Raw genomic sequence first — 14,241 nt, 5'->3', positions numbered from 1 at the left:
GTATATTTGAATAGACGGGACCAGGGTCGGATTAAGTTAGGGGCTTGGGGGGGCTATAGCCCCGGGCTCCAAGTCCAAGAGGGCCCCAAACATTCTGTATTTTGTGATGTGTTGATATCACAAATCTAACGTATTGATATTATTTTTTAAATTTTTTCGGGTTTCCGGGGAAATCGTCATTATTTTAACCCCGGGCCTTATGAATCTTAATCCGGCCATGGACGGGACAATATCGCTGATTTAGAAGTTAGGATAATGGAAGAAATTAACAAAATAACACTTGAGGTCATGTAAAATTATGTACGAGAATTCCAAAATCACCTCGGTTATTGTCAAGAATAAATGGTGGTTCATTTGAACATGCAACTTAAATATTAAGTAGATTGAAAGATGCATTCTAAATATTATTATTTTCATTATACGTAAAGTTTTGTGATAGATTTGCTGAACAAAGGATTAAAATCCTTTTCCAGCAAGGTACCACACGACCACCTTCCGTACTCAAACATTTCGAGTGGCTGCTTATAATTCAGAGGGAGTGCTAGATAGGGATAATATTATTATATTGTAAATTGTCAATTTAAGAATAAAAATCGGTCTATTTCAGGTTTTTTTCCACACAGTACACAGCCTGGAGCTTGAAAAGTCATAGTTTGTGTTGGCATTATTTCTGTTAAAAACTATACAACTCTTTGGCATTGAGAAACGACGAAACATGAAAGATTCCATATTCTTGAGATTTCCAAAAGAATTAACTAAAAAGACAGTCTTAACTTTTTTGTCATCTCATGTTCATATCTCGACCTGGATTTTGCTGCACTGGCTTTACCTCTAGCACTGATATGTTGTTAGGAATTTCTGGATTTTGTTCCGAATACATTTTTTTATATTTAACATTAATTAAACTGACAAAAAATAAAACAATCCCATTCTATTTTGCGTTGTTTTCAGATAAATATAATAAAAGTATCGTTCAGAAATGGATTTTTCTTGCTAGCACGTAGCACGACTTTTCGAGGATTTGTCAAGCGCACACGAAAAAATCCTTATTTCCAGACTCCTAATGAAATTTACTATTTGTTAATATGTTCAGCCAATATTTCTACATCTAATGATTATTAATACTGAAATTTTGATAAATTATAGTTATTGAATATGTAAAGAAAAAAACGCATGCTGATTGTAATAGATTTTAGTTGTGTAATAGTTATTTGTATACCAAGGACTGAAAGTGCTACTTTGTTGGATGAGTCTGAAAATTGCGAGACGAGCGAAGCGAGACGAGCAACAGACGAGTACAACAAAGTAGTATTTCAGCCGCGGCATACACATTTTTTAAACAACGCATAAGATCCAAAACTTTTTCAATTACATTGAGGAAAGAAAATGTAAATGATAGAGAATTATAAATATCCAGTGGCGTGGATTCGATTAACTCTTCATCGCTGATGTTTTCTTCATCATTCATTGTTATTCATTAATTTAGATAAAACAAATAATTTCAGAAAATTAAAAATTTAAGGTTATGAAAAATCATCGAAGTGAAACTGTCAACTGTCAACATTGAAGTGGCTACTCCAGAGTGTCTCTAAAGTGTTTTGCAGTACGGAACTGACACTTTCACCACATGGAACACTCAAAAGTTTGTAATAAAAATTGTTATAACTTATCAAGCATACAGTTTTAGTGATGCAACAAATCCAAGACATAAACACACTCAGCGGATACTTACACAGGGTACATTCCACTAAGCACTCATGACAATCATGTTCACAATCTTTCCCGTTCCACTTAGTCCGGAGCGTTATAATCTTAAACCCAAGTGGAATGACTTACGAGGCATTTTGAGCATCTAAAGTTAAATAACAACTAACGATAAAACAAAAAAAAAATAAAGCGAAAGCTTTAAGACGTTATGTTATAATTTGTAAGTCATTGAATTTTTTAGTGGAGTCAGAAAATACCTTCTTCGACGATAGTGAAATATTTGGTGGTGCGTCACAAGAAGTACTTATAATATCCCATATCGCATCAAATAATGAAATGAGTTCTCATAGTTTCAATCTGTGTTGCTTGAGTTGATTCTTTCAACATTAATTTTGACCCACCTCTTAACAAGGGTTTTCGTGAACGTTAGTCATGAGTGACGTTCTCGTCGCGACTACAACGATCGTAATAACTATGTGGAACGCCCAAAAGAGTATTTTAGGCGCCGTGAACACTTAGTGGAATACACCGATAGAGGATTTTTCTATTATCAAGAAAACTAGAATCATGCTAATTTCGAAATCTGTGCCAATCAATAAAAAAACTTTCGTTTTATGTACAGAGTCCTTCACGACGAGCTGAATCGATATGTCCGAGACCGTCGAATTGCGTGAAAGACAACTTCAAGTGTACTTGAATTTCAATGTTTTTGCTGCGATAAAAAATGACAGTATGCTGGTGGTATATTTTTATGACAAAAAGTTTAATAGTAATCTTACTATTTGAATTTGAGGGTGAATTTTACTTCAAATTTTTGTTTAATTCGGCTAACAGATATCTAGAAATATTAGAAAATTATTCACATTCACTAAATCTGAATTGGAATCAGCTGTGGTATCAGCACGACGGATCCCCACCACACGGTAGTGCGCTTGTAAATAACTTTTTACAGACTCATTTTGAGGACCGATGGATAGCACACGATGGACCGCATCAATGGCGTCCCTGTTCACCGGATATCACCCCATTAGATTTTTTTCTTTGGAGTCGTATAAAAGATATCATGTTTGTTTCGCCGCTAACTACAAAAGAAGACTGACAGGAAAAAATTTCAAATCCAGAAATGTTTGAAAGTTGGGGCAAACATTTACTTTAGTTTAATTTTTAGTTTTGTTCTTCTCCTCTTAGTGTACTGTTTTTAAATATTTTCTAATTGACTAAAGTATTTTAATTTTTGATAAGTTAACTTTTGTTATTCGTTGTGCGCCATCGGCAGGTGACAATTAAGAACCTTGAAACTGTGATAAGGAAGGGAGGAGGGACAAAAAATCGTGTAAGGATGACCCCTGATATTTAAAAAAAATTTCATGTTTTATCGTTCTTTTTGGAAAATCTTGAAAAAAATTCAAATTATACGAGTGTTTTTTTACGAGCACATATCTACGATTTGTATTGTAATTTCTCCAAGTTGTCTAATACACGTTCAAATAATTTTTGTAGAAGTTAAGTAAAGGAACACTTAGAGAGTTATTTTACGCAAAAAAAGTTTTTATTCAGTATTTATCGGTATTAACCTTTTCACTGCGTCGGCCCCCTATAGTCGGGCCAGTGAGGTTTCCCGGCTTTGCCCCATTTTAGTAAGTCTAGACGGATATTCCGTGCTTGCGTACCACCTCTGAAGCTGGGCGCATGATTTTCAACATTTGAGTGCTGCAACCGTCTAAAATAGGCCCATGAACGGATTCTAATGAACTTCAGATATTATCGATAAAATGATACTAGCAGTGTAATGGTAAAAGTGATAAAAATGATTCAAGAACCAAAATATATGCATGCAAAATGTCTATAACACACATACCTTAAAGGTAATAATCACAATGCGTCCACTAAAAAATTTCTGTTACAAAATACATTGATATTGTAAATACTACAACAGATTTTGATTTATTACTTATAGCTAAAATATTTCAAATAAACCAAAATAATTCATGATATTTAATCGCTGTTTTATGAAAAAATAAAATATCTAGAGTCTGTTTTGTCTGTTTGAAGCCCGCTCACTTATCTCGCGATTGGTTTGCCATAAGGACTCATTATTGTATTTTCAGTCATTACTTTCTTTACATTATCCACAATATTTCATATATACACACGGAACTCATACACAAATATCTAACAGTCAGTCCACGTGGACTCATCATATCCACTAATTACCAACTAAAACAAGCTGTCGGAAGGCGTACGTACACAGTTTCTTCGAAATATTCCTGACAATCTGTGATAAGCAGTGGCGTTACTTAGTGAGATTCTTTTAATTTTTAAATTTCTTTAAATAAATAGAAATATGGCATTCTTTAGACTGCTGAATCAACTATAGTAAATAAATTTTTTTGGAAAAAAAAATTGGAAATGGGATACAAAAAGGGTTCATTTCACGTCTGGTAGCCTGTTTAAATGAAACTTCCTCACGAGCAGGTACATGGTACTCGTCTATTTACGTTTTATAATTAATTATTCAGTTTGAGCATATTAACGATAGAACGCCGTCCAATTTATAATGATTCGTTTGCCTTTTATTAGTATTAATAAAAATAATAAATTTATAAAATGAGGTGTCTACGCCTATGGTATATTAAACAAAATTGTTCGCAAGGGTTTTTATAATCTGCAATTGATATTGGAACAACTATGAATATTTGTTTGAGCGGTTTTGTGCTTAAAGTTAAGTAAATTGGTACATTACATAAGACTTGGAAATTACACTACAGCACGAAATAATTAGTCTAGTGCTAAAATAATGCATTTGTCACTGTAATGTTGAAACTATTTACAGAGTGATTCATCATATTTTGACATTCCATTTATCGCCGTTAGTATTGAGGATAGAAAAATATTTTTTAACGAAATTCTTATAATTTTCATAAAATTTTTTGGAAACCATGACAAATGCTTCCAGTTTCATTCCAAGTGTCAAACTTTGACATCAACTCTATTTAACTTGAATGAATTTTACTATTTTGTTAAGTAGCATTCTATTTTCTCTTTTCAAAAATAAATCAATACAAAATGATCGTTTCCCAACTATTGAACTGGAAAGGCGAAAAATTTGCGAATTTCACCTATCTGTTGATACAGAATTTTGCATTTAAGACGCGTATATACGAATTTTTGGATGCGACACACGTCACATGTCACATGTCAAATGACAAAAAACTGACATCAATATGTCGTCATTTAATTACATCATTAATCACGTGATACGTATAACGTGATTATGAATCACATGGTATAAATATATTTTATTTCAACTCTTTCCTATACGGCAGCAACGCGGGGGTCCTGTAGCCGTTCATACCCAGTTTTAGAGCGTTTTTTGATGCGTAGAATCGATTTTTCGAGGATTCCGAGCCGAAATCTGGTCAAGAATTTGTTATAAACAATTTAATTGTTTATAAAGCTATAACTTTTGAACGAAGAGATATATGGAAAAAAGTTTCAAATAAAGAAGATTTGTTTTCAAAAAATCTACAAAAAATGTCTCTACAGTTTTTTGCGAAAAATCAATTTTTAAAAAATTATCGTCAATATAATGTAAAATTTTTGCAAAATCGACGTTTTTCTCACTTTATCGGTCATTACTTGGTTTCTACATGACGTAGAAAGATTTTAAACGACTCATTTTAAACATTAAAGTTTGAGCTTTAAAATGAGATGTGATAGACCCTTAATAGGTTACAGAAGTTTCACTGTACACTTTTTCATGAAACAAACCAACTTAAGTGTTTTAAGGATATTTGAATTTTGAAAAAACGAATTGCACTTCATAGTAGCCTAAAGTGCTTAGTAATACGAATATTTTGATTACTTTAAAGTTTAAAATGAGCCGCTTTAAGTCTTTCTACGTCATGTAGGAACCAAGTAATGACCGATAAATTGAGAAAAAACGTGAATTTTGCAATAATTTCGCATTTTTTTGATGATAACTTTTAAAATGTAATAAACAAATAAATTATTTATTACAAATAACGTGACCAGATTTCGGCTCGGTATCCTAGAAAAATCGATTCTACGCATTCAAAAACATAGGAAAAGGCTCGAATCGATTTTTCGAGGATGTCGAGCCGAAATCTGGTCGCGTAATTTGTTATAAACAATTTAATTGTTTATAAAGCTTACACAAAAAGAAATATGAAAAAAGTTTCGAATAAAGAAGATTTTAAACAGCTCATATTAAACGTTAAAGCTTAAGCTTCAAAATGGTGTAGTAGACCTTTTAAATATTATCTTTTAATAAATTATACAAGTTTGATTGTACAAATTTTCATGAAAGAAACAACGTAATTTGTTTATAAGTGTTTTAAGGATATATAAATTTAACAAAACCGAGATTCACTTCATAATAGCTTAAAACGCTAATCAATACGAATGTTTTGACCACTTCCAATTATATTTTCGACCCTTAGTTGTAAAGTACTGCAGGTTTTAAACTGAGCGATCAGAAGCGCGCCCTAGATTACTTCTTTAGAGTAACTTGATTGAAATTAATTTTTCAATTATTCCGCTTTCTGTGATAAATCTACACTATGCTACAATAAAAATTGAATGAGTTTTGGGGACGAACTGACGCTATTTAATCTCGTGAGATTGGTATGAGGACTTGACAATGTTATCGATCCGTCTCGGTAAAGTTCATCCAGCTAAAGTGGCTCTATCGTCTGGATGTTACGTCTTGATCTGGAAATTCATTCCACACGCCATTATTTGAGTAAAGCAGATTATTTATACTGTGATTATTAGATAATGTAATTTGGTGATATGTAAATTCCTTTTTGGTTCACGTTAAACAACGACAATAATAAATAAACAATCTGATTTAATATTTTGTTAGAGCATATTCCTCATTCAGTACTAATGGGGAATTATGCATCAACTGATTTGTCATTTGACTGGGTGTTGTTTTTTACTTCATCCCCATTATTAGGTTTTGCTTGGCACTCAATGCTTTTTTTAAAAAAAAAAAAAATAAATCAGGAGATATGGCAGGCCACTCTATTATACTCTATTCTCTTATCAATTTGTCTTGTGAAATTTCATTTAAATATAATCTGTTTTTATGTATTTACTGATCCAAAATTTAGTATAGTTAATTTATATATTATTACAGAATAATCTAAATATTTCCTATAATTTTCATAATTTTAAATACAAGTTTCCGGGCTTTTATTGGTCTTTCATAACCTTAATTTGTATAGAACAATAGAAAAATGTTTAAACTAATTTGTCAAAAAAGTTGAAATTTTGTTCTAATCTTATTTCTTCCTGACAAATGCTCCGAAAATACAATTTAAGGTTTTCCATATACCAAGGTTGCTACCTAAGGTTTGAGATATGGCAACACTGGTGTGGATACGTCAAATCTGTCATTACCATAATAAAATTTGCCATTTTTAATCTTGAACGTACTCAGAACGTGTTGTTATAGAAGTACTATTGTTTAAAGTTGTTTAAAGATATTTGAAACATTCATCTTGGTCAAAAAATGAGCTCAAATCGGGAACATTCTCTTGTGTAGTATCAACTTGGTTCGACTTTTGGTGATGAAGCACCATCTAGATCCACCGTGTTTCGCTGGTTTTCCGAATTCAATCGTGATCGCATTTCACTCGCCCAAAATCGGCTGTAGTGACAGAAAAAATCGATGCTGTGCATTAACAGATATTGCAGGATCGTCGTGTGGCATATCATCAGATTAATGCATACTTGGACATTAGTTCTCGTAGCATACTTAAAATATGACATGAAAATTTGACTGTAAAATAATTCATGAACATACTTGGGTGTAGTTTTGGAACAGTGATGATATTTGAAGAAAAACATAAGTAACCCGGTATTATTTCAAAATAATTTTCGACAGTGGTTTGTGGATTGTGAATATATTTTGGAAATATTAAATTTGGAAATTATTTCAGAGGTGTATAGTAGTATTTTACCATCATAATCTATATTATCAGCGACTACGGTAGATTTCTACCCTTCCAATGGTTCGCAGTTGGATTGGGGATGGCGCCAACTAGCGTTCGCTGGGGAATGTTTAACTACACGAACCAAATAGCGATGCTCTTTGACGTTATATTTAGTTCGGGTCTCAAGTTAGAACGAATGTTGTTAACCTACTCTGATGAGACGTAATAACGTCGAAACTAGTTAGTGGATACAAACCCTTGCAACTGCGACGCATTGGGCATGTTAATATCGACAAACAGGGTCGATTGACATCACACTCTTCGGAGTAATTCAATATCCGTCGAGCCAAGACAGTAAATGTTTTCTCCTTTGAAGAACGGCAGAATATATTTTCGAAATATTATATTTCGAAATTATATCGGAAGAAACACATAAATACTATTTTCGAATGCTATCCACAATCTTATAGCGAACCATATTCACGAAAACAATACAGAAAATTAACGACTGCAATATTTTTTACATTCTTAATCAGTCACTACTTTTTCCAATGTAATTTTTTTGTATGCAAGACAAAAAGGTTTTTGATCCCATTTCTCCAGCTTGCTATCTTCAGGAAAAAACTGGTCTACACCAGAATGACCATAGAATAGATAATCTATGGTGATTTCTCTCGGTATACCCAGTGAAGTGGCAGCTTCTAAAAAGCCGTCAACAGAGATATAATCTATTGTAGATTGACAAGATATTCTCTTTAAAAGGTTATCACCGCCGAAGTCAAATTGATTATATAAATAGTGGCAAAGGTTGTCATAAAAACTTTGGCCATCTTTAGATGGGAACCAAGGAATTGTTCTTTTTTCCTGGCAATAATTTGTTTCTTTTAAACGTTTCATGGTAGAAAGAATTCAGTGGTACATATATGAAAATGAAAAGATGCAGTGGTTTCTTGTGATCAAATGTTTCTGGTTGATCTTCGAAGCCCCGCGTTTAGGCAATTTTCTACCAAAAAGAGAAAATATGAAACAAGAGCAGGATAAAATTTTAAAATCTTCTCAAGGGTTGGGCCTAATGACAACCACGTAGTTGGTACATGTTTGACAAGTTCTTGTCACTGTTTATCGTTTTCCTTCACGAATTTTTTCAAGCTTCCTCTCCTGAGGGGCAAGGTGGGACACGGGACCGTCCCGGGAAATATGGGACGGTTGATAACCGTATTTACGATATCATTGTGAACTAAACCCGATTGAACTGGTATGGGCACAGATAAAAGGACAAAGTTAAACAAATGTTTTTAGACGCTGTAAAAGCAGTTAAACATAAGATTAAAGAAGAAGAGAAAACTTGGAAAAGTTGGATATTATGGAACAACGAAACATTTTAAAAAAAATGCGCATCTCTACCTTTAGCTGTTAAGTTGGAATTTCTGAAACCGTTGGCGATATTCATACTGAATACACTATTTACACAATTACACTATCTGACGCGCGTTTCGATACGCAAATTATCGTCTTCAGAGACTGAATGTAAACTGTTTATCTTCAGTCTGTGAAGTAATTAAAATAACAAATATTTTAGTTAAAAAGATCGTATCCGAAACCGAAATGATTTTGCTATAAATATTTTGCCATATACTGATAGTTTTAACTCGTCGTAGGACACCCTGTATATTCGTTATAATTATACATATGTGTCCACTAAACAAAAAAATTACATGTTTCAGTATATTTTCAAAATCCAATGATTATACCAATTATTAAGTAGAAAAAAAATTTAATGGAAATTTAAACTTTTGGCCAATGAACTTGAAATACCTATAACTAATTATAAATTACGTCAATCCAATCTGATTTACAGTATAATAGTTCGGTTATGCACATATTGATATTGAAGGAATGCGATATATTTAGATCTAACCTAATAACATAGAAACAACAACGTCGAAAATTCCTTATTCATATCCAATTCATGTCAAATCATCTCTATCTAACGATCTACCAGGCAACACTGACAAGTGCCCGTTTCTACTAAAACTTACCTCTAACAGGCGGTAAAAGCCTCTTGTCGTAACGTGTTGCTTTAAGAAGGTTGTCCAAAATTTCTTTGTCGGATTTACCTTCTTCAAATCTGAAACAAGCATAAAAAAATAGGATGCAATAGAGGAGTACTGAAGATCAGCCTGATCAGGAAAGAAACTAATGAAATATGATAGTCATGAATGGTATTTTCCATTAAATATATGAACACATGATGTAAAAATAATACTGTGACATGAAACATTTTCTCTACTATCTGAATACCAGGGGTGGATCATACCCAATGGATAGCAACGGGAAAATTGAACGAAAATATAATTGACAACGAGACTCATAGCAATTGAGGAAAAAACGCCCATGTGAATCAAAATCGAGATTTTAATTCCAATAACTTGAACTCATTCTAGGAAATAGATTCATAATGTATAATTTATGAGAAGCTTGATTAAAAGTCGAAACAAAATCGAAGGGGATGCAAAAAATTCGCCATAAAGATAATGCTGTAACATAGAAAAAAATTTATCATACGAATTATAAGCCTTTGAAGTTACGAAATCAGAACTAAAATCATTAAGTATGTCCATGTAGTGCGTTTAACTGAATAAATACTATCCGAAGGCCAGTGGCGGCTCATGCCCAACGGTTAACAATCCGTAACTTTTACAGGGACAACCTGTACAATCAACAAAAACGTACTCTTTGCTTAACTCCACAAAATTTATAGTTTAGGAGGTATGTAGATTTTTATATCGGTGCACATGCCAAGGGAACGGTTTGCTATAAAGAAAAATTCTGAAGAAAATTATCATAAATTGTAATTATTTAGTGAAAATACTTACGTATTGAAGCACAATGAAACATTTTTAATGGAACTCGATACTGTCGATTATGTTATTTATAAGAGGAAAAAATTGAAGTTTAGGAAAATTCATCACGCACTATTTCTACCTATAAATTAACACAAAATGGATGTTGATTCTTTGTTTGAATTGAACCGTGAGGATTTTCATCTGCCAATAAATGTAAATTAATAAAACCGTCTCGTGTGAAGCCAGCTTCATCAGTAAACAGTACTTTTTCAACAAATGTTTTATCGACTCGTTGTTTATCCAGAAACCAACGAGCGTATGTCACTCTTGTAGGAAAATCCTCTACTTCCTTGGTATGGATGTTAAAGGGGTGAAGAAGTTGCTCTTGAAATATCCTATAAACAGTTGGGTTTATAGGTTAAATTGTAGTGACATTTTGCGTGCGCTAGTTGTGGGATCAGCATCTAATGGTGCTGGTGTTCGTATAGTCCGTTGTTGAGCTTCGCCATCCTTTTTTGGTAAGATACTCCCTAATATACAATTTTATAAGTAATAATGGAACTAGGTTATTCGATTCACTACAGGGACAGCCTGTACAGTCTAAAGATTTTTTTATTATAACCAATCGGAATTTTTTTTACATTCTATGGGTTAATTTGATCGCGAGTGCTAGATAATCTAACATCTACAATGTCTTGGTTAGGCTTACATCCTCAGTGATGCAACCTCTTACACCTCATATTAGGTCTATTGGCCAACATTTTTTCAGTCTTTTCGCGTTTCGTGGCGTTAACTCTTAACAACTCCTCTAGTAGTGGATTTGGGTGGGTTTCTATAGTTTTGTACTATTTGATGATCCTTTCTTGTATAATTTCTTGTATCTTAATATAGCAAAAATAAATTTTTCAATCGATTCCTCAACAAAATGTTACTCTATGTTTAACTCAATAAAATTCGTGGTTTAGGAGATTAATTTTTCATGGAAACCGTTCGTCATAAAGAGACATTCTGAAGAAAATTATCATAAATTGTAATTATTCATTGGAAATACTAAAAGGAGGTACAGGTTAGCCTTCAACTGATTTCGTAGTGGGCATGTTTCACTTCTACACACCTCCAGAGTCTACGGACGATATTTTTCTGAAGGTTCGTCCATATAAATTAAGTAACCTAGTTCCATTATTTTTTATAAAATGTTATTTTAGAGAGTGTCCAAAAAAAGATGGCGAAGGTCAACAACGAACTATACGAACACCAGCTTTAGAGCAAAATGCATTAGTGCAATTGATGCTGATCCTACCAGCTAGCTCAAGCAAAATGTCACTATAATTTAAGCTATCAACGACAACTGTCCATAGGAGCAACTTCTTCGCCCCATTAACATCCAGAAAGTGCAAGTCATGGAAGTAGAGGATTTTCCTACAAGAGTGACATACGCTCGTTGGTTTCTGGATAAACAACGAGTCGATAAAACATTTGATGAAAAAGTACTGTTTACTGATGAAGCTGGCTTCACACGAGACGGTTTTATTAATTTACATTTATTGGCAGATGAAAATCCTCACGGTTCAATTCAAACAAAGAATCAACATCCATTTTGTGTTAATTTATAAGCAGAAATAGTGCGTGATAAATTTTCCTCAATTTCAGTTTTTTCCTCTTATTAATAACATAATCGACAGTATCCAGTTCCATTAAAAATATTTCATTGTGCTTCAATACGTAAGTATTTTCAATAAATAATTACAATTTATGATAATTTTCTTCAGAATATCTCTTTATGGCGAACCGTTACCTTGGCATGTGCACCGATATAAAAATCTACATACCTCCTAAACTATAAATTTTGTGGAGTTAAACGAAGAGTACGTTTTAGTTGATTGTACAGGTTGTCCCTGTAAAAGTTACGGATTGTTAACCGTTGGGCACAAGCCGCCCCTGGCCTTCAGATAGTATTTATTCAGTTAAACGCACTACATGGACATACTTAATGATATTAGTTCTGATTTTGTAACCTTAAAGGCCTATAACTCGTATGATAAAATTTTTTTCTTGTTACAACATTATCTTTATGTCGAATTTTTTGCATCCCCTTCTCGATTTTGTATGAAAACAAGAATTTTAATCAAGCTTCTCCTCATAAATTATACATATCGGAATTCAAAATCACTATTGCTATGAGTCTCGTTGTTAATTATATTTTCTTCATATTTTCCCGTACAACATATTATAATATTGGAAGTTTTTATGGCGAATAGCCTCCAGGACACTCAAAATTTGGTTTTCCGTTTATAACATCTATCAATAATACATATCGATGACATTTGCTCGTTAGTGATTCTCGTATAATCATTTCAACCGATCGAATTCCCCAAGGACCTTTCGCTGAGTTGTACCAAAATAAAATTCAATTATATTGACTCATGTTGAATTTCAATCAACGACAAAGGTTTTCATTTGCCCTATAGACATCGGCGTATCGAAGTTCTCTTTCAACAAAAACCTATATAGTAGTTAGTCATTTTATTTTTTCGACGAATTGGTCAATTTTCTTAGAACTGTAGCGACATTTATCCATCAAAAATACAGGGTGATTTGTACAAACCAATAAAATAATGTATTAGTATTTTGATTCACCCTAAATCAGATTCAATGAATATAAACAAAATAAATAATGTTCCAGAATTTTCACCACTACTCGAATGCTTTGATCGCAACAGATTTTCATTCTTCAATTTCTCTTATATTGTGCAGGGTATAGAACTTCTATGGAAAATTGGTTATACCTTTTCAAATACTTTGTAGAATGTATCACAACCCTATATTATTGTGAACTGTTTTCAAATATAATATAGGGTGTTCCTTTAATATAGATCAACATTCTGGAACATTCACATTGGTATCTAAAAAGACAAAGAAGGCACTGAGCTCTATCATACTAATCAATCACCCTGTAAAGATGATTATTGTGGAAAGGCAAAGACTTTTCTTGAATATATACGGATCAAGAACCACGTGCTCAGCTATTTGAAGCAAGGGAAATTCTATACGGAATTGAAGATTTATGTATAAAAATTGTCATTGAAAACTCTATCAATTGTTATGATATTTTCAAACGTGATTCGAGTGAATTTTTTTGTGAATACGCAAAATGTCAAAACAATTCATCAGAGATTATGACCACAGTGTTTGAGATTCCAAAGCAACCACATTGTTCAAAGAAAAGTCTTTTCCAACATCATCTACCAAGAGCTAAATGAAATTAGAACTCTATATTGAACTATAATTACAAGCTTTTGGGAAGTATTCATCATCATCATCATCATCATGAGTAAGACCCAATTATTTTGTTTCAAAACAAATATAGAACACGAGGATTCAACAATGGATTTCAAGAAGTTTCAGTTGAGTACGAAAATGACTTACTTAGAATCGTTTCAAATTATGGATAAAATATTAAAAGGCATGAATAGGTCTGAATGAATCGTGAAAGTGTTTATGAATCAAACAGATTCTAAAATGAAAAGAGCGAGGAAAAATAGAATTTCGTGTTTTTGAAAATATGTCCTACCATTGATTCGTAAGTCTGTGATATCGTCAATGAATTGCGAAAAAACAACTGGACCCAAAAATGAGCACTGAGGCATTGCACTGGTAGCTGGAAATTTACTTGAAACTCTGTCATTAGCTTCTTGTTTTCGACATTCAAGGTAAGATATAAACCA

The 14,241-nt window shown here is 32.8% G+C and overlaps 1 protein-coding gene across 12 annotated transcripts in view; it reads right to left on the bottom strand.

Annotated features, from left to right (window-relative positions):
- LOC130446395 (glutamate-gated chloride channel) overlaps positions 1–14,241 on the bottom strand; it is a 135,245-nt gene that overhangs the window by 82,864 nt on the left and 38,140 nt on the right. For all 12 annotated transcript variants that reach the window (XR_008910142.1, XM_056782630.1, XM_056782631.1 and 9 more), the window contains one exon: positions 9,710–9,798. Coding sequence is in view for 11 of the 12 variants with exons in the window: in XM_056782630.1 (XP_056638608.1) it covers positions 9,710–9,798 (89 nt within the window). In the remaining variant the exon portion in view is untranslated. The remainder of the gene's footprint in view (positions 1–9,709; positions 9,799–14,241) is intronic.

This window comes from Diorhabda sublineata, chromosome 7, assembly GCF_026230105.1.
Source record: "Diorhabda sublineata isolate icDioSubl1.1 chromosome 7, icDioSubl1.1, whole genome shotgun sequence".
Classification (NCBI taxonomy): domain Eukaryota; kingdom Metazoa; phylum Arthropoda; class Insecta; order Coleoptera; family Chrysomelidae; genus Diorhabda; species Diorhabda sublineata.
The sequence above is the reverse complement of the archived record's forward strand: the minus strand, read 5'-3'. Positions and strand labels throughout refer to the sequence as shown.